The following is a 21,700-nucleotide window of genomic DNA, read 5'->3' as shown; positions in this document are numbered from 1 at the left end:
AGCGTTCACACTATATATTTTTATACAACATGTTCATTTTTTTCGTTATATAGTTTGCCTTTTCGCTTTTCAATACCTTTCTGAGGAGCGTATTTTGTATAAAAATAAAATTTGTAACTCGCAGTCAAAATTTGTTGGCAATATTAGTTAACAAGTTTTTCCAAATTTAGTTTATTACTTTTATGATTTACAATGTTCATTCAAAAAGCTAAAACTGTTCTTACCATATTATTTTTGTTGATCGTCATCAATGGAATGAGTGAGGAACAGTCAATGAAATCAAACAAATTCGCATCTGCCTACAGTTACTTGATCACGAAAAATCAAACCACTTCAGTCTGCTTCGATGAAAATATGGTTAACATCACTTTGAAAACTTCCGCGGAAAAACTGTCGAAATGTTTTATTAAATGCTTGGTAACTATTTTTTTTCTTGCTTCATAACAAAATAAAGTTTTGGTAAATGGAAATTTTGTTTGTCTTTACCCTTTAACTGTTAAATAAATTGAAGAACCTATTCGTTCTAAATTTCAAGTAAGACTGGAATAAGTTTTTCAGCTGAAAATGTTTTTTAATTAACTGATTCGTTTATTTTAATGCCTGACATGTATTTATCATAGAAAATTATAAATTATTTTTTGATCTGTTTCAACATTTTATGAAAATTTGATTCAATCCATTCCTTTCAGTCAAATAATGTGTGTACTTTATACAAATCATCATATTCATGCATTTCTGCATTATCCGGTTACTTTTTATCGATTAGATTTTGAACTGATTAATTCTTTTTTTTCATTTCCATTTGAAGAAGCTGACTAACAACAAACTGAGAGGAGTCAACTACGTGAAATTGGATGGATCGTGCTCGTGTTTCATCAGATCAAACGTCCGATACAACGTTACCATCAACTCGTATGCCTCTGGACGCAAATGCTACGTTCAAAGTCACGGTCAAAATTTTAATTTTTATTCATCATAATTAACTTTTAATCATAAAAGATTGTATTATTATTATTAATTAGTTAAATTGAAGATAGTTTAATGTTAATTTGTTCATTTAGTTTGTACTGAATATTAAAGCTTATACATATCGATTTAACAAAAACATGATTAAAAAAATGTTAAAAAAAGGAAAATCATTAAAAATAGAAAAAAAGATAACAATGTCGATACTTTAGCGCTCAAGAAGTAGCGTCAGTGGGGATTTTCATGAGTTTCCGATAAAAGCAGCGTATGCATGCAAGCAGAAACGAAGCGGTGGGGACGCATTTGTACGGCACGAGAAGCAAAATATGATAATATCTCTCTCTCAACGGACTTTGACAAAATAAAGGACAAAAAAAAAAACAAAATATTCATAGTGCATGTTGAAAAACCTAATGAAATAAAAACATTAAAATGAAACCAACTTAATTCCTTCAAATTCCAACTCAATTCCCAACTCCATTCTATCCCAATACGAACAGACTGCCCGATGATATTTGACTATGTCATAGAGTATCACAAGTGCTACAAAATGCAGTACAAGATATTGAACTGGTACAATGGCAGATCTTTGTGCAACAACGTATCAAACTCCCATCCTATTACTTTCGACAATGATGTTGAAAATGATGTCTCATTGCAATATGTCAAATTCGTTACACCTAGTTAGTTATAAATTGTTTATTACGAACAAAAAAATAAATTTGTTACATAATGGGGCATTTCAAAAGAGTAAATGTTAACTAAATTTTAACTTAATCTTAAGTTCGCTTTAGGATCAGATAAAATATTTCAAAGCCTATTTCTAAATTTCAAAATTTTTGACTAAAAAATATATTTAAATTTTTGATAAGTTTTTGCAAATATTCACAAACTTACAATGTTCTTCAGATCTTTAGCGATCGTTAGGTCGTTTTGTAGTAACGTATAATGACCAGTAAATCAACCACAGATTATCAAGTTTGTCCCGGTTCAATATTAAGCACGTACTACACCTTCTACACAAGTGGCATTCGAACGTACTTCAACGGTACCAGAACACCATTTCTCTGGTCTCCATACCCTGGTTAAAAAGTTTTTCTTCCAGTTAGATTATGTTTCAATTGTTTTGGCAGGCCATTGTGATATATGATGCATTGGATGAAATAAACGTTGAATGGTCTTTAAAAACGTCATGCATTATATATAATGTTAATGAATTCATTTAAACGTTGTTTCTGTTGATGAAATCATATTTTACTTGCTACGAAAATATTTCATTTGTTTAATAAACTTTAAATGCAGCGTTCTTCAACCAGCAGATAGCATATCTGAAATTGTATGCTGTTATAAATATTTTTGAATTAAAGATCGCAATTAAATCTTCATATATATTCAGTTTGTTTTTATACTAAATAACAAATGTGAACTGCTGCGTATAATAGTTAATTAGTGAATGGTATTTGCTAATGCAAACGTGAATATAGGTAAATGTATGAGCTACAGCCAACTTAACCTCAACCAACAACACAGCAAACTCATGAACTCTTCAAAACTACAAACCGATGACCAAACAATTTACATAACCAGGAGTTTACAAGACTATGCAGGCTTCAAATGCCTGGCACGTCGGAGAGCCAAACTCACTAGCCAATGGTATTGAAAACTGCGTGCAACATTTTGTAACCGGTTACCCTGGCTGGGACGACCAGCCCTGTTCTTCCCCGATCTGTATGCTCTGTGAATATGATTTGACAGATTGATGTGAGTTTTTTAATGGTCAAAACTTTTTACACAAAAAATAAAGAGGTGAAAAAGTTTGAGAAGATATTTATTTAGCATTCTAAATACTCACTTGTAATCATTTTTCTTATCATTTTCTTTATTGTCATTTTTAAAACTTGATATTTGATCCTATTAATTCAAATTTTTTGTAAATTTCCATTTTTCTTACTCCTTTTAGGTTCTTTCTAACTCGTTAAACATTGTTATCGTACTGCAAACTAACTCTATTGTTATCCATATATTTTTTGACACATTTCTAATTTCAGTTTTTCTTACACATTTGGCAACTCCAGATAAATTTGTAATCATGCATTCTAAACATGTAACAAATGCGTCTTATCTCTACCGTTTTCAATTAGTTTTTTTCGGTTCACCTCTATGGTTAATTTATTTTTCTGCATTTTAGTTTTGACTGACTGGTTTTCGAAAATGTTTTGTAACACTTTAATTTGTATACAAATAGTTTCTAACCCTTTAATGTTGTGTAGTCTTAACTAGCTACTTTAACTAGCCTTTTCCTAAATAAACATTTTTTAATCGTTTCAGTATGCGAGTAATCTGAAGAATAACTCAACTGATCAATAAACGAGGTAATTTTACAGGGTGAAACATGTTATTTAGCGTGCATACGTTTTTTTTAACTTTTAACATTTTATTGATAATATATTTTGACTTGTTTTTCAATAAAAAATTTTCTTGTATATCTGCAGAAATAAATTCATTGTCAATTTTAATTATTTTTGTGAAATTATTAAATTGTTCATCTAGTCGTTTATTCTTGTAAGAATTATATCAATAGCATTAGTTTGTTTAGTTTAGCTGATATTTATACAATTTTACATTAGTTAGTTTGTTTGTATTAACTAGTTATGTATTAACTAATATTAACGCATTTTAGTCAACGATTTCTATTTCTAGTGAGATAATTTTTCTAAATTTATTTGTAACTGTTTTATAAACGTACTATTATGGCGAAATGATAAAAAAATGTGCTTGGAAGAACAGATGTACATTGATAACTTAACATAACGTAACGTAACACAACATAACATAACATAAACATAACAGGGTTTAAAGTGGCTCAGTAGATTAGAGTCTTTGTGAGAACCCAAGCGAGATAAGTGTCCTGATATCCTAACTTTCCTAGCTTGATCTCGAAACAGTTGATTGATTCCGCAGAGACCGTATCATCTCTCAGATCATTCCAGGTGTTTATCACACCACTGCTGAAGAATCTTTATTTGACGGCACTTTTTGTTTTTTTTTTTTGGAGAGCTTATATCTGTAGCCTCGTAATCCTATTCTATTTTCCAGTTGAAAAAATCTGGTAAACGGTGTTTCTTCTTTCTTGGTAGTCATATTGTATGCCTGTATCAAATTTCCTCTGCATCTTTTTGTTTCCAGTGCTGTCAATACACATTCTTTCATTCTATCTTTGAATTCAAGATATTTAAGTTCTCCGACCATCTTTTTTGCTTTCCGCTGTACTTTCTCTAAAATGTTCTTGTCCATTTGCAGATCTGGAATCTGGACTCCAAACATTCTCAATACTGACCTTTGCAACACCACTTCGTGTCTTCAGCAACCTTCGATATTGTCGATATTATGCCAATTTCAATGTTGTTGATATATATATATATATATATATATATATATATATATATACATATATATATATATATATATATATACAGAAAAGATAGTAGAGACCCTAACACCGTATCTTATGAAACTCCACTTGTGACGTTAACCCAAGTTGAGTTTTTGTCTTTGATCCGTACCTGTTGTCTTCTGTTCTATTGGTAATCCATTGAAGAAGACTTCTAGATATCCCACATGCATGTAGCTTCTTGGTAAGTCGCAAAATCCAAATAGATTATATCTACTGGGTTCTCACTGTGTAAGTTTGAATACACTTCCTCAAAAAATCTTGAAGATATGACAGATAGGATCGTCTTTTCATGGATCCGTCCTGTTTTTAATTATTTAACTGATAGATAAACTGTGCCATCTATTAGTCTAGGCTAAAATGAGTTGGATTTTAAATCAAATTTTGACATTCACAATAAAACATTGAATTTAAAAACATTTTACGAAATATGTTATAAAAATATTTCTATCTAAAAATTGAAATGCTGAAAAATTATTCCTTTCAATGTTTCACATATTGCAATAAAAGATATTTTTGTAAAATATTACACTCTTTTTCATTAGTCTCATCACTTAAATTAATAATCTGTTCTAAGTGAATTAAAAATTTTTCAATATTTTTTTCAATAAAATTCAAATCTTTCAGAATTGTTTCGATTGAATCATATTCACCAGATGTTTGCGTCGGTTTCGCATATGAAACTATCAGTTGTTGTGCACACCATGTCGTTTAGCATTCCTTTCAAAATTTGACAATTAAGTTGACAATTCAAACACTTTAATAGGTTGTGTATAATTTAAAAAACAAATAACTAAAATAAGAAACTCAAAAAATTTAATTATTTCCTAACTTAATAATAATTCCAACATTTGAATGTATACATTTCATCATTTAATTCAACGGACCACCAGACATTTACTAAGGGGAAGGGATAGCAGTGATCGAACAAATAATATTCAATGCTAACAGATGCTGCAGACAACAAAAGGACTTTAGGTGTAGAACCCCCCAGCTATAAAAATTTTAGCTAAATTTAAACTTAAATTAAACAAAAATTTTATGCAAATTTGGGTTGGAAACTGTTTCAAGCTATACATTTTTGCTGATTTTTAATCAAAAAACTGGTCCTAAAAATAAAGGCTACAAAAGTCGTGTAAACAAAAATGGTTTTTTAAACTAAGCTCTTTTGTCATACTGAATGTCATACTGTGACACTTGAATGTTTGACAATGGCATAAGTAATTTTAATACATTTCCTTAATTTTTTAAACAAAATTTTCCAACCATTTTCCAATAGTTCAATGCAATTTTCTGCATTATCTCCACTGTAATAAGTTGGCTCGCCATTGTTCCACGGCATGGTAGCGCCGAATTTTTCTGTGACATTGTTAGCTTTCAAAAGGGTTTAGTGTTAAGTGAAAGAATATTCAAATAAATATTCAGAATTATCTGCCATATCTTCCTGGGAATATAAAATATTTTCTCAATTGTTTGTAAAATAAGATTTTGAGACATTTGATTGAAATAAAAGTGTGTCTAGAAAACCAAACAAACCATAGCGCCAATACGCAATGTTGTCGTTAAAGCGATAGCCACCCGTCCAAACGCATTTTCTGAGAGCGGAACAATTTGAATATCCTTGAAGGGATATAACTTTTTGTAAATATAAAAGTTTACTTCTAATAGTATTTAAAAAAACAATTTCATTAGCCTTATGTTAATTTATGCATTCAAAAAATGTTTTCTATTCAGAAACAGAAATTCATTTTTTAAACCAATTTTAATTTTTCGGCAAAGTTCGTTGAAAAAATTTGCAACACTCTTTCCTTTCTGAACTGTTTTAACGAAGACAAGATGATAACTTGGTCCCTGTGAAGTGCAGTATTGACTGTGTGCAACATCCCAACTAACCGAACCAACTTCAGTGAACCATCTTATACACACGCTCTCTTCAGGCAAGAAGGTGTAGTCAAATGGACAAAGGTCTAAGAAGTGTGGGAGAATTTTTATAATCAATCGCAAATATAACATCGGTTTAGTTTTATCAATTAAAAGCTCATTTATAATGCATGAAAATGCTAATAAACAAAAAATATAAATTTTCAAATTAAAAAAGGTCTTAAAAATATTAGTATTTCTATTTTTCAATTAAATCAAGCTACTTTTCTTTTCGAATCCTTGGCAATCATCGGCAAAGTTGAGCAGAAGTGTTTCATAGGTCGCGTTCCAAAATTGAAAAAGTTCACATCTTTCAGCATTGGCAAAGTAATTTCCTCTCAAACAACTGAACTCTGCATTAGCGAAACAGTGGAGAATGCACTGCAACTTGCTGGAGACGTTGAAGACCATGGATGGTCGCTGGTTTCGTAAACAACTGACGATGAAATAATCGTTGCTCGTGCGCTGCCTGTAACTTGTGAACCACCGTGGAGTTGTAATATTTGCTATTAAATTAACTTTCCATGTGCTAACCAACAAAATAATTGCTGTTTCAATAAATTTGGATAAGTAAATCAGCTCCATTATAATTCTACCGTTTAAATGTCACATCAAATGTTTTAATTTTATTTGTTGAGGCTATTCACGAGCAAGAATCTTATAAAATGCACATCATGAATTTATAACTGTATGTTAGCAGTCTGTTCAGCTCTAATAAAATACACAAAATAAAACATGCAATTTTGGTAAAAAATATTTTTTCTTTCTCGTAGTACTAAAATAGCGTGAATATATCATGCGCTTTCTCTTGTTTCCACATTGCACCGTGCAAAGAAGCAAACAATACAAACATGCATCCGAATCATCACGGTAGAACTAACAACGATGCACCTAAATCTAGAAAAGTCTTTTGTGGAATATTTCATCTTACTCTGTAAAAATTTAGAAAAATAATTATTTTTGCTCCTTATAGATTATGTTACATATTCGCTTGCGAAATACAAGACAAAATAGCAAGCATGTTTAAGAACCAGACTGGTGAATCTAATGATGCACCTTCTTGCGTCTAGTTATTTCTTTTATTGCATATTTCATTTAAAAATTATGAAGAAAAGTTGATCCATATAGATTATGTTATACGTTCGGTCTCAAAGGTGTGTGTAGACAGTTCCATGTTGTATTATTAAAACAAGTGTTTAAGTATGAAAAATTTGATCAATACAAAGTTTTTTACAGTGGTTTCTTAACGGTAAATGTTTGAATCAACTGAACTACATTTTTTGTTGAAAAGTTTGATTAAATGTTTAAAGAAATTATAAATCTGTGTTTTCCATAGCAGCTCATCTTAAGCACAACTGGCGACATATCATTAGAATACCTATATTCTATGTTATATATACTTAAAATTGAATTTGCAATGATTTTCACTTTGAGAATATAAAACTGGTTTATCTAGAATAAATTGACAAAAAATTTTAATTTCGTATTACATTTTATTCTCGTAAGAAAAAAATTAATTCCTGTGCTACGCTGTTTTGATATGTTAAATGCAAAAAATCAATAAACGTACATTAATTTTAATGGAACGTTTCAGAAAAAATTTTAAATGTTTTAATAATTTCAAGAGGTTTTCGAATCAATATACCAGGAACTTTGAAGGAAAAAATTCCTTTTTCTTATACCGCAATTGTTTTACAAATTTTTTTAAACAATTTAAAAAAAAATTTTAACGGATTCAATCTCAAGTTTGGAAGAAAATGTTGAGAAATGATGAAGAGACAGTGATGGTGACTGAAAGAAGAAAATGATGACAACACTGATGGCAAAGTAAAAGACATGATGAGGACCGACAGGAGGAAATTATTGTATTAGAATGATTGTAAACTGTGAAGAAATGATACAACAATGATGAAATGATGATTATGGAATGGCGACGGTAGAATAGTTTCAGGCATTAGTAAATTTTAACATTATACCGCTAGATTATGGTGAAACAAAAACCACCACGTCCCACCATGAACATGTGATCGAATGCCAATTAAAAAAAATGTTTATTGTTGTTTTCATAAAATCTATTTTAATTAATTTTCAGATCACACGGGTATAAAAAAAAACTTTAACCCAAGAAAACAAGCTTAAATCCAAGTAGCAAACGCATTGTATAGATAAGTGGGATTTCCTTGCGTTCAAACCTAATCACTACAATAGCACGAGCAGGTGCCTTATCCATAACACTATTTCAAACATGCTGAAGAAACCATTGACAAATAATACAGTAGTAGGCTGTTTATACAGTGTTTGCTGTCAATGTTAACAACGCATAATCTAAATCTAAGTATTATTGATAATATAACGTTTATACAAAGGAACGTTCAATTCAATTGTCTTGCTAAACTTGTTGTTACAGAAATGTAAATAAAATAAATTCATCGATAATTAGTTAGTTGTTAAATTAAACTAATTTAATAAGTTAATAAACTAATAATAAGTTGAACTGCACATATTTGTTAACTTAAACTAATTTAACTAATAATAAGTTGAACTAAACATAATTGTTAATTAAACCATACACATTATTATTGATTTAAATTAAGCAAAGTATATATGGGGGTGAGTATCAATCATAGAAAAGTAATGGGTCTTAAAACTTTTAAACAGTATAATCGATTTCATTAAGGTAAGCCTTGATTTGATAGATCAGACCGTCAACATCCATGAAATCTGTACCATCTGTAAAATTATATACAAACAAAATGAAGTATGGAGTTAATTTAAAATTTATTCTTTTTATTAAAGAGCTGCTATGCTTGCTCTTGGGTGTTATAGTTCAATTTCAATGTAATTTCGCAATAGTTAAGAAAGTTGTGGAATGCTACAAAAAAGAGCGCTATATGAATTCGAGTAAGTGAATGATTGATTTCATCCACTGGTATACATTAATAGTAGTGTAATTATGTAAAAAAAACTAACAAATTATTTGTTGCTGTAGTTGAAGCAGTTGTTTCGTTTGTTGTTGCAGCTGTTGCATTGCTTTGTTAAGAAGCAGTAACTTCTTTGTGGTCACAGCAGACACTGCCGAAATAACGGTTTTTGTTGTAGGTGGAGTCGTGGTTGCAAAGGCAGTTGTAGTAGTAGAAACTGTAGTAGTGCTAGTAGCAGTACTTGTAGTAGTAGCAGTAGTAGTAGCAGTGGTGGTAGTAGTAGTATAAGTTTCAGAAGAAATTTCATTAGTAGTAGTAGTAGTATTAGTAGTTTCAGTAGGAGTAGTAGTAGTAGTAGTAGTAGTAGTAGTAGTAGTAGTAGTAGTAGTAGTAGTAGTAGTAGTAGTAGTAGTAGTAGTAGTAGTAGTAGTAGTAGTAGTAGTAGTAGTAGTAGTAGTAGTAGTAGTAGGAGTAGTAGTAGTAATTTTAGCAGTTGTTGCTTCAAATGTTCTTTGGCAAATCAGAATAACTGTTTTAAAAATTTCTTCGATATAAATGCCACCACTAATTAGAAAAAATTAAATGAATTATCTCTATGAAAAGTGAAGCCGATTGCAATGACATGTTCGAAAATTATAAGTGACATGGTAGCAAACGAATTTTTTGATGATGTTATATAAAGTAATTTTGTAACTTACCCAAAATGAAGAACGCGAAGATGAATTTGCTCATTTTGATGTTTCAGCTGGTAATAAAAATTTTTTGGTTCAGAAGAATATTATTAATTTAAAAAAGAAATACCATGAATAATGAAAATTATTCTTTAGAAATTATATTTAAGGTGTAAAATAGTATTAAATCAAACAATTTACCAACCAACCAGCCAAGCCAACCAACCAACCAAACAACCATCCAACTAACCAGCCAACCAGCCAGCCAGCCAACCAACCAACCAACCAACAAACCAACCAACCAACCAACCAAACAACCAACTAACCAACCAACCAACCAACCAACCAAACAACCAACTAACCAACCAACTAACCAACCAACCAACTAACCAACCAATTAACCAGCCAATCAACCAACCAACCAACGAACAAATTAACCAACCAAACAATTAATCAGTATATAGCAATTAAAATAAATATTTAAATTTTTCTAATTAATTGTTTGTTTAAATTATTAATTAATTAAACAACCAATCGAATAATTCAACTGATCGAGTGTATTTTCAACAAAAATTTTTAATGGCCTCAAATGTTTAAATGTTTAAATAAAATTTAAATGCGTAGTGTAAACTCAGCAGTGGCCATGAAGTCACCTATTTCAACCTAGGCTATGAATTATTTAGAAATAAAGAATAATAATCAAAATAATTTAAATGCAACTAATAATAAAATTATTATTATTGTTATTATATGTAGTAGCAGTAGTAGTAGCAGTAGCAGTAGCAGTATTAGTAGTAGTATTAGTAGTATTATTATTATTATTATTATTAGTAGTAGTAGTAGTAGTAGAGGTAGTAATAGTAGTAGTAGTAATAGTAGTAGTAATAGTAGTAGTGTTAGTAGTAGTAGTAGTAGTAGTAGTAGCAGTATAATGCTAATAATTATAGAAGCAATAAAAATAAACGTAATACAATTACTGCTAATGATGAATTTTATAGCTAATTTGTTTTCAAATGCCGGTTAAGCTTCACATTAAAAGAAATATAATGAATAAGTATATATTAAAATAGTGATTGTGTAGTTATTTGTGTGCGTGTGCGTGTATATGTGTTGCGTGCGTGTATATGTGTTGCGTGCGTGTATATGTGTTGCGTGCGTGTGTGTGTGTGTGTGTGTGTGTGCGTGCGTGCGTCGTTTCGTTACTACCTGAGAATTTAGCTACAAGCAATTAAAATTATATCACAGTAAGTGTGTATGTGTGTTTATGTGTTTGTGTGTGTGTGAGAGAGAGAGAGAGAGAAAGTGTTTGTGAGAGAAAAAGAGAGTGCGAGAAAAAAGTGTGTGTGTGTGTGTGAGAGTGTTTGTCTTCAAATGTGTTAATAATCTTAATGTATTCTTAAATGAGTTCATGTTCGCAGACGTTTGATGGGTACTTTTAAATATCTACAAAAATGAGCGAGAATCATTTTAGTGTTATGCACAATAACACCATAGTGCTAGAGCAAGTATGGGACGAATGAACGAATGAATTGAAAATTGTACTAGAAACAAGCGACTGAATGGATGAAAAATTGATCGATTGAAAAACTAACAAACAGAACGAGTGAATGAATGAAAGAATGAACAAAAAAGAACAAACGATTGAAAAAATTAATTTGAGCTAAACTTATTAAAGAACGAGATAAGTTATGACTAAGTCGGACCATCGTTATGACATTATTAAAAGTTATCCTACCAACAGCAATGTGTTTTATTATCTGATTTTATTGGTTTTAAATAATTTTAATGATTTAATAAAAAATTAATTTAAATTTTGTGTAGTTTGTTAATTGAAGACGTTCTTATTGTTTGTCGTTTTATTTTTTTGCCAGAAACAACATCAATGGAAACACGCTGACACCTGTTGAATCAAAAAGTAACTCCAATCTCCAATTTAATGTTCATGAAATGTATTCAACCCATATATGAAATACTCATTCCAGAAAAAGAAAATCTTATCCATGTAAATTTCTTTTTAAACAGACACCACCATCTTGGTTATTGTTATCTTCAATCGTGTTTGATCTAGAATTTTTCAGCTTCTCTTAATTCCCGTTTCGGAGAGGGGTTGATTTTTAAAATTGAATGAACTCATTAAAGTGAATAAAACTGATTTTTGGTTTATTTTATCTACTTCATCACTATATTTTACAAAGTAATTTTCAATATTTTTCCTCATTTCATGGTCTACCTAACTCTAAAATATATCCCTTCGTACATCACTAACTACATACAAACCACATCATGTTCATCGCACCATCTTATACAGTTTAATTCAATTCACCAAAAATCCACTCCATTCCAAAATTCCTATCCCTTTTCCTTATCTGTTGTAAAAGTTATTTGAGATAAGACGTGTTTGTTTGCTTCTAAATGTCAATAATGGATGGTCACGTTACGTGCAAAGATACTGACTGATGTGCTTTTAGTTTGTATCTGCTTGTTTTGTTTGTTTGTATAAGTTTGTTTGGTTGTTTGTCCGTCTGTCTGTTTGTTCGTTTGGTTGTTATTTGGCAATTGAATTTCATAAGCGTGTTTTTGATGTCCTCTTTGCTTGTTAGTTGGTTCATTATGTTATTGTTACAAAATTATACAAAATTATTGTTGCTGTTGTTAGTGTTAATGTTACATCTTAACTGTTGTCTTGTTTTATTTTCAATTTATTAAAATTGTATACTCTGCCAGACTGCGGTAGGCTGAGATCACTTTGTTATCGATACTAGTCACTACGGCACCAGGGCCAGTTACTTTAACCGCTACACTACACCCCACCGTCTCACTGTTCCTAGTTTACGTTAATAACGTTGTCAAGGTTGTTTTTGTATGGTTTTATCTTAATCCTAAAAAAACACCTGTACCTACCTATATAACGCGTATAGATATACAACACGTACGACATACGTATATAATATATGTAACACTTTTAAACCTGTATGCCATATATATGCCACGTGTTTGTTGTTTTGTGTGTTTTCCATCTTACGTTTGTCTCAATTTTATGAACATTTTATGACTTTTTTCATTGCTTATTCATTTAGGCAGTTTTTATAGCTTAAGACGATGATGCTCCATGAAACGTGTGTTAGGTTAGTAGTGACAGGCACGAAATGTAATTGAATGAATATCGGATCATAATAGTAGTGATATAATTAAATTAAAGTGGTAATATTAAAAAAAATAATGGAATAAAAATATGTTAAAAAATATTTATTTTTTTAAACCGTCATTTTTTAGATGTTGTAAATATGATTGAGAAAGATTATTAAGGCAATTCATTTCACAACCAATGAATTAAGGGTGGATTTGAATTTCAAAATTAAAATTATGATTAACATTATCTACTTCGCAATAAGCAGCTCAATTCCTAGTAAATCTGACATTATCAAAGCATTTTGTCTTCAAAATCCTCATTTTTCGTAGCATATCCAAAGTATTTTATAATCTTCAGCCCTGCTAAAATCATGTTTCTCATATTCTTCTATATAAAACACAAAAGAATACGTAAGTAATTGAAATAATAATAATATTTAAAAATAGAAAAATTTCAAAGAAAATTAATTTGAAAAAAAGAAGAAATAGTAAAACCAAAAATACTTAGATGATAAAAAAGGCATTAAAAAAGTGGGATAGGTTGTTGTTCGCTGTCATTTCATCAATGTTTATATGCTCAGGGATAAAAACCAATTTGAAATTGTGTTTGGGTGTTTGTTTTTGTGTGTGTGTGACTGGGGTGTTTGTGTCTGTGTGAGTTGTATGTTTATGAATTGGATATATACATTACTTATATATGTATATATTTTTATAATATATGTATATATTTAATTTAACAGACAACTAATACAAAAGATTTACTTGGCTAAAAAATATTTTTAAAACAATATAATTAAATCGAATTATTTAATTTAAAATTATCATTGTTAATTTGAATAAAAATATAGCTTTTGTTTAGAAAACAAAAACAGAGTGGCTTACTGAAGCCATGGTGGGCTTTTTAACGAAATTGCATGGGTTTCAACAAACAACTGATACTAAATATAAACTTGACTCAATATGTTTAAAACATTGTACCTAAATCGAATTATGTAATTTTTAAATATTTTTGTCAATTTAAATGAAAATATTGTTCTTTGTTTTGAAAACACGGTGGCTAACCTACCGCTTAACAATGCTATAGTGCGGATGGGGCGTGAACTCTGCGGGTGTTGGTGGTTGCGGTTTGGAAAATTCTTCTCTGCTTGCGGCTCTAGTTCATACATGTTTGTCTACTTTGGTGTAAGTAATTTTATATATTTTCAGTTATGCGTATATGCGTGAATGTGTGTGCGGTTATATGTGTGTATGTGCGTAAGATCACATCAACACATATATTGCAAGAACGTTAACATTCCACGTAATCGGAAAATGGCGACACATGTCTCAAGCTTATGCGTGTCTCAAGTCATGTCACATGTCTCGAGCTAAAACTTATGCATCAGAATTGGATCAGCATGGATTAATTATCACTATTATAATGTGATTACATCACCTCGCCAACATCACATCATCACCAGCATATCTAGCGCGATTTATTTTAAATGATTATTTTTAATTTATCAAATAATTGGGATTGTCAGTAACTTAAGCATGCCTCAAATGCCGCAAATATAGAATATTTTGACATCATACGAGCCAACACACGCACATGTGTGCGAGTAACGTCACACACACACACACACACACAAATACACGCACACACACACACACACACATTCACATGTTATATTTAATACTGGTAGTAGTAACAGCAGAGCACAAACATTTATTAGTTGTTCATTTTATTACATTTGCGCTTTGCGGATCGATTTTGAACATGGAAACGATCTACATTCATGTAGTGAAAACCTGTATAATTTATACTAACTTTAAAAAAATTAGCAAAAATACTGAATTTATACTAACTTTAAAAAAATTTAGCGAAAATACTGAATTATATAGAAAAATTAATAATATCTTATTAGTTTGTAAACCGTAAAATGTACGTTACCAAAAGAGCAAGTTAGCCAGATCTAAAACTTGGGACTTAGACTCTGAAAAGGCCAAATGGAAGCTCCATATATTTTGAGATCCTGAACAAAAACAATTTTTTATAGTAGAGTAATTGTTATATAAAGAACATTTTCTCCATACATAACAACACGCCAACAAAAGCTGCAACAACTACTACAACTACAACAACAACAACTACTACAGCAGCAACAACGACAACTACAACAGCAACAACATCAACAACCACAAAGCAAAGAGATAAGCAAGTTAATGCGAAACACCACGTCATCATTCATTCATAGTATTTAAATTTAAGTAGACCAAAGAAGATAGCTTCAACTTGTGTCAACTCCCAGACAAGCAAACAAACACACACAGAGATGTACAAATACAAAACAAGCAGACTCACAATCATACACACCATACATGCAAACAACAGCACAAAAACATATTTAAACATATACGAACATACACACAAAGACATACAAACAGACATTAACATTAGCACTGCACACCCACACACACACGCACACACACACACACACAAACAAACACAAATAAACATCACTTATTACATCTGATGATAACGGGACAGATACAACCACACAAATTCACGCATTTAAGTATACATGATAGATTTATGAAATGGTCGCTAATGGAATGATGAGTGGGTAGAAGATCTCTCTCTCTCTCTCTCTCTCTCTCTCTCTCTTTTCTCTCTTTTTTTTCTCTCTTTCTCTTTCTTTCTCTCTCTCTCTCTCTCTCTCTCTCTATATATATATATATATATATATATATATTCACATTTAACTGTTTCAGCTCTCTTTATATGGCAAAAGATTTGACAAATAGGAAAATTATGGAAAAAAAGTCTAAAAGTGAAATAAGCAGAAAAAAAAAATTAGCCATTTTTGAAAAATTTTTATTTTGAAGTTTTCATAAAAGTAAAAACCCCAGTTTTGGGTCTGAAAAAACATCATGTTGAGAAAAACAGCAACACACACAGCTTTACATCATCGCGTTAACACAACAACAACGACTACAATGACAACAACAACAAGAACTACTACTTCTACTACAACTACTACAACAGCCACAACTACAACAACAACAACAGCCACAACAAAAACATCAACCAACCGCAATAGCACCATTAATAAATCCAATTATTATATCAATCAGAAAATGACAAAGATGAAGATAAGACAATGGTGATGAAGATGATGATGATGAGGAGGAGGATGGTGATGATGATGCAAAAGATGACGTCACTTACATATGCATGATGACGTCAAATACGATGAGAAACATCAGGTCTTAATTCATTTTGATGAATATTTTATGAGCAGATTGTAAACTGTTTATGCTCGTATGGTAACACAAAGAGAAATATAAAAAGCTATAGTTAAATACACACACTCCCGCTTGCACACACACACACACAGAAAGAGAAAGAGAGAGGGAAAGAGACCGAGACAGACAGAGACAGACGGACAATGACAAAAAGACAGAAAAAAGCAAGAAAAAGAAATAGAAATAGAGAAAGTATGACAGAGAAAACGAGAGATAAGGGAAAAGAGAAAGAGAGAGAGAGAGAGAGAGAGAGAGAGAGAGAGAGAGAGAGAGAAAGGGATTTTTATGAGTAACACGTTACACGAGTTTTAGTACACTGATGTCTTGTTAATTATTTCTTCGTATATGGTTGGTTTATTGCAGTTTAGTTCTACCACCACTACATTATGTCATTGTAAAAATAAAGTTTGCTGATTAGTTATTCGGTTTAATAGCATAAAAACTGTTTTTTTTATTCAGATAAAAACGTTCAATTTATGAAAAATAAAATATTTTTATTACGTGTGTTGTGTGTAATGTAAGTGTGCATGCTTGAAAGTATATATGTGTGAGTGTGTATGTGTGTGTTGTGTGTGTATGTGTGTGTGTCTATGTTTGTATATGTATAGCTTTTATGTGAAATTATTTGAATAATATATAAAAATTATTGAAACACTAACTGCATAAAGTAAATTTCAGCATTCGGACGAATCTTGAACTACCCTAAACTAAAATACAGCTCCTCAAATCACGAAACATATCATACATATCGTTAATACAATTTAAATGCCCAAAAACTCGACTACTAATCTCTTTTATTTATTAATATAAAACTGAAAATAACAATTTTTTTTCACCAAATCTTAAACTAATGTCTGTTTAATCTACGAACAGTTAATGAGCGTGAACGCGATAACCTGCCCGTGCTCTTAAGCTAAATCCTAAGTCTTAGTATTTTATTCTATCATATATAAACATATATCACATTTCATTCATCATTGTCCATTGAATTCTTGCTTTTTTGGTTGTTTATGTCATCAATAATAGTAATTATGCTACTATAACCGTTGCGGCGACTTCTACTACTACTACTACTACTACTACTATTTCTGCTACTGCTACTACTACTACTACTACTACTACTACTACTACTACTACTACTACTACTACTACTACTACTACTACTACTACTACTAAATCTACTACTACTAGTACAACAACAACTATTACTACTACTACTACTACTAATGCTACCATTACTACTACTACTTACTACTACTACTACTACTAATACTAGTGTTGCTGCTGCTAGTACTACTACAACAACAGCTACCACTTCATAGAATGTTAATAACATCAAAAAATAATAAAAATTAATAAGATTATTTTTATGATTATTATATCATTCTTGGTATAGAAAAACCTTTCTTATGTAAAGGATCACATACTGAAATGGATCTGACGAGAAATGAAACATAAAAACGTCTGAGAGGGAAAAATTAACGACTCGGAAGGAGCAAAATTATATTAAAAAAGCGAAATTATTTTAAATGATAGCCGTAATTAAGAGAATAGATTCACTTGAACTGTTTTGATTTAGCTTGACATTCATCAAATGTTTTTTCTTTCTGTCTGGGGATCTGCTTGATTGTTATTTTGCCGTTATAAGTAAGTACATCTCAAGGGAAACGATTTAAAATAGGATATGAATTAATTATATCTGAAAAAGGATTATCTTCTTTTATCAAATTTTATCAACTTTTTATTGATGATCAGGCAATATTTTGTTTTTTAATTGTGACAATTATTTAAATTTGATGGATGGTCTTATTTATTTTTCCAAAATAAATTTTAAAAATATTTTTTGAGGTTTTAAATGGCCAAATGCGTGTTATCGGTGTACATCAAGGGCAGATTATTCATTTTAATTTTTAATAAAGAGACAAAAGTTTGGCGAAATTATAAAATGTTTGAAAGTTTCGTCGTATTTTACTGAGTTATTAGGCTTCACTCTAACGAAAAACCCAAAAAAATTATTAAATGGATCATTTTACAAGTTTTTTCAACCAAGCAACCAGCCAACCGATTGACAAACCATCCATCTAACAAGCAAACAGCCAAATAGCCAACTAGCAAATCAGACAAACCACTGAACCAGACAAATCACCGAACCAGACAGACCAACCAACCAACCAGCCAACCAGCAAACCATTTGAACTAACTAACCAGCCAACCTACCAGCCAGCCATCCAACCGTCAGTGACATAATTTTTTCATTATCTTTATTGGGCCATTAATAATTTTATGCGCTTCATATTACGAGCTACCGGACAATAAAAATGCTGATAGAGCTACATGGGTTGATGTGAAAAGGAGAGTTAGACTGCCTTCGTTCAATTGCATTTGTAGGGGTATGTAAAAATCTTCATTTTATTATTGTGGCAGTTCAATTTTAATCATAATTTATTTAATCGGCGTTAATTTCATGAAAAGTTATTTTTCATTTTGAATATATAATTGATGTTTAGGTTTTACTGCATAACCTGGTTGTGAAAAACATGAAACACGAATATGCAATTGTATTATGTATCAATAACATATTGTTTTTAATTGCCTTTCAGTTCTTTTCTGAAACTTAGTAAAAAAAAATTTTAAAATAAATTATTAAATTGATTAAGTCAAACATATTGATGTGAAATAAATATAGAATGAAATAACTTTATTTTATTACCATTAATTTAGAATATTATTGCATTTTGTTGTGATGTTTGTTTGATGTCTTACTTTTTACAATTACCTTATTCTAAAAATTAATGTCACGTGTTATTACGTCACGGTAAACGTCAGAGTGAGTATATTTTGATGACTTTGTCGTGAATGTTTCGCTACAGCGTCATAGAAACATCAAGCGAACGACATGTTACGAAGCATACTAATAGTGAACGTTTTTAATGACATCACAATAAACATCGAGTTATGACGTCACAGTAAGCATTGAGAGTTATGACGCGTTATACTTCTAGATTGAGTAAGTTTGAATTTTTAGTTGCGAGTAACCGATAACCAAACCATACTTGATTGCAGTTTATTGTTGGGCTATCTCATGTCACATCTACATGCTCAATAAACCATATCTATTCAGTAGTAGTGCTAGCTGAATTGACTTTCAGACGAATGGAGAAGTCAAAGTAATTTCACAATTATTAATTGAATTTAAAATAAAAGAGATGTTTAATAAGAAAAAGAAAGTTATACAAAACATACATGTTAATGTTATTTTACAAATGAAAAACTAATTCATAAAAGTCTAATTTGTATAATTGCACAATCATTCGTTTGATTTTTGAATCATACTTTTAATTAATTTGAATTTATTCGGTGTTATAGCTAGCATGACTATTTGTTTGATCTGTTAAAATTAATTTTTTCAATTATTTATTACCAAATTAAATAAAAAGCAACACGTATGTTGAATATGAAACATTCACCCAAAAACATTTCGAAGATTTTTTATTCATTCACATATCCTCTCCCAGCGCAATAATCTATAATTGAAATCTCAAAAATAGCATATACTCTGTAGGACTAATTTTTTCAGCCTGAGACGAACTCTCCTATAAATAATAAAGTTATCAAAACTATGTAAGTACAAAATACTGATGTTGTTGTTAAAAGTTTAGTCACTAATTAATAGCATTGCTTACATTATAAGTTACACTACCATGCTACTAATACTTTAGTTAGTACCACTACTGATAATTTTGAGACAAGATTTGAACATTTGTACTTTACGTTTCGCTTGCATCTTCTTATGAAAATTGAATATTACTAAAGAGGCCAGCAAGACAACCATTATAACTAGAACGGATTCAAAGCAGAGCAGTTGTGGGGCTACTGTCGTTGGGCCTCTCAAAAAATTGATCTCCATATATATGATAAATTGGAGTTTTCCACTTAGTATTTAGGGTCATTCTCTTATTTGTTGCCCCATGGTTCTGCACCTGCAAATCCGGCCCAGCGTTATCTGGTTGGGCTTGAAAATTGCAGCCAGTTCAATTGACGGCATGAAGAACTTCCTCACAAATAATTGATTGCTCAGTGACGGAAATGAATGCATCTGTCATACACGTCGAAACATCGGGTCAATGAAAAGGTCAGTTCCGGTCAAAAGGTCAAACGTCATTCTTTTCTTAAATTGTTTTAGTAACTGTTTTTTGTCTTTGCTGACGTTAAACGTTTGATTGTGTGTGTGTGAATGCAAATTTTCTTGCGTTAGTTTAAGAAATTTTAAGCTTTCAATGAAATTTCTGACTTGGCCACTGTCTACAACCATCGTTTGCTGGTTCATATAAGAAAAGAATTTGTTGTTCAGATCAAAACAATGCCAACATGACAAACAGCATCTAAAGTATCATAAAACAAAATAAAAAACAACAACATCAAAACAACAACATCATCAAAAATAACACTCCCACTATTACTATTACCAACAACGACACATCACGCCTACTGCTACTACTACCGACTACCACAGCCACCACAAGTTGCAGTTCATCTAAGGAAAGATAATGTGTTGTGTTGAGAACGTGACGTGTATTTTTACACTCTTTGGTTCGTGCTAACGCTGCAAGGGAGTTTGTTTAGGTGTTGTATGATATGAGGAAAATGTTGTTGTTGATGATGTTGTCGTTGATGATGATTACGATTATTAGGTGATGATGATGATGATTTGGTGATGAGATGATGATGATTATGATGATGAAAGTAGTATTGATTGTAACGATGATGTATTTGAAAAAAATGGCGCTAATAACGATGATGATGACTAAAATGAAAATTTTTTTTTGTTGAATAATTGAAATTAAAATTATTAAAATAATTCAATAATAATTGAATTCAAATCAACGATAAGTGAATAAGTTGTTGGTAATGGTAAAAATAATAATAAATATTTTAAATATTTTGTCAGTTACAGTTTATAAGTTTGCTTTGTTGATTGATGGGTTGTTGGGTAACCAGATAAATTTTACGAATTCAGTTTTTACATTTTATTTTTCATACAAAACAAAAAAAAATTCAGACAAATGTGTCTCTTTTTTTTTAAACAATGTATAGTCGTTTTCACTTTCCTTTCAATTTAATTTTCAGTGTTTGGTTTCAAAAAAGGTCCCCACTTACGTGATCTTGTTTGGAAATAACGTCCAGTGAATAAGTTTAGTTGTCCCGGAAAAATAATGTTGCAGTTGAAAAATTTTGTTCCAAGTGATATGAGCGGTGCTTGAAATTTTAGTAAAAGTTTCAACAATATATTTTGTTGGATTGGGTCGTATGCTTTTTTAATTTATTTTAACCGAACAATTTGTATTATTTATTTT

At 30.7% G+C, this 21,700-nt stretch overlaps 2 protein-coding genes across 2 annotated transcripts; one reads left to right on the top strand and one right to left on the bottom strand.

The window, feature by feature from the left end:
* Nucleotides 1–255: 255 nt before the first annotated feature.
* HELRODRAFT_179272 (hypothetical protein) lies at nucleotides 256–2,726 on the top strand (the record flags this gene model as incomplete). The annotated part of the gene is made up of 5 exons (XM_009028120.1): nucleotides 256–357; nucleotides 809–950; nucleotides 1,467–1,649; nucleotides 1,937–2,050; nucleotides 2,554–2,726. The coding sequence occupies 5 exons, from the start codon at nucleotides 256–258 to the stop codon at nucleotides 2,724–2,726; spliced, it is 714 nt and encodes a 237-aa protein (XP_009026368.1).
* A 702-nt stretch (nucleotides 2,727–3,428) lies between these two features.
* On the bottom strand, nucleotides 3,429–6,748 carry HELRODRAFT_179271 (hypothetical protein; the record flags this gene model as incomplete). Its single annotated transcript, XM_009028119.1, has 7 exons — nucleotides 3,429–3,452; nucleotides 4,304–4,334; nucleotides 4,585–4,720; nucleotides 5,684–5,791; nucleotides 5,954–6,052; nucleotides 6,262–6,384; nucleotides 6,562–6,748. 7 exons carry the CDS (start codon nucleotides 6,746–6,748, stop codon nucleotides 3,429–3,431), a joined length of 708 nt encoding a protein of 235 aa, XP_009026367.1.
* Nucleotides 6,749–21,700: the final 14,952 nt, after the last annotated feature.

This window comes from Helobdella robusta (genome assembly GCF_000326865.2).
Source record: "Helobdella robusta unplaced genomic scaffold HELROscaffold_53, whole genome shotgun sequence".
NCBI classification, from domain to species: domain Eukaryota; kingdom Metazoa; phylum Annelida; class Clitellata; order Rhynchobdellida; family Glossiphoniidae; genus Helobdella; species Helobdella robusta.
The sequence above is the reverse complement of the archived record's forward strand: the minus strand, read 5'-3'. Positions and strand labels throughout refer to the sequence as shown.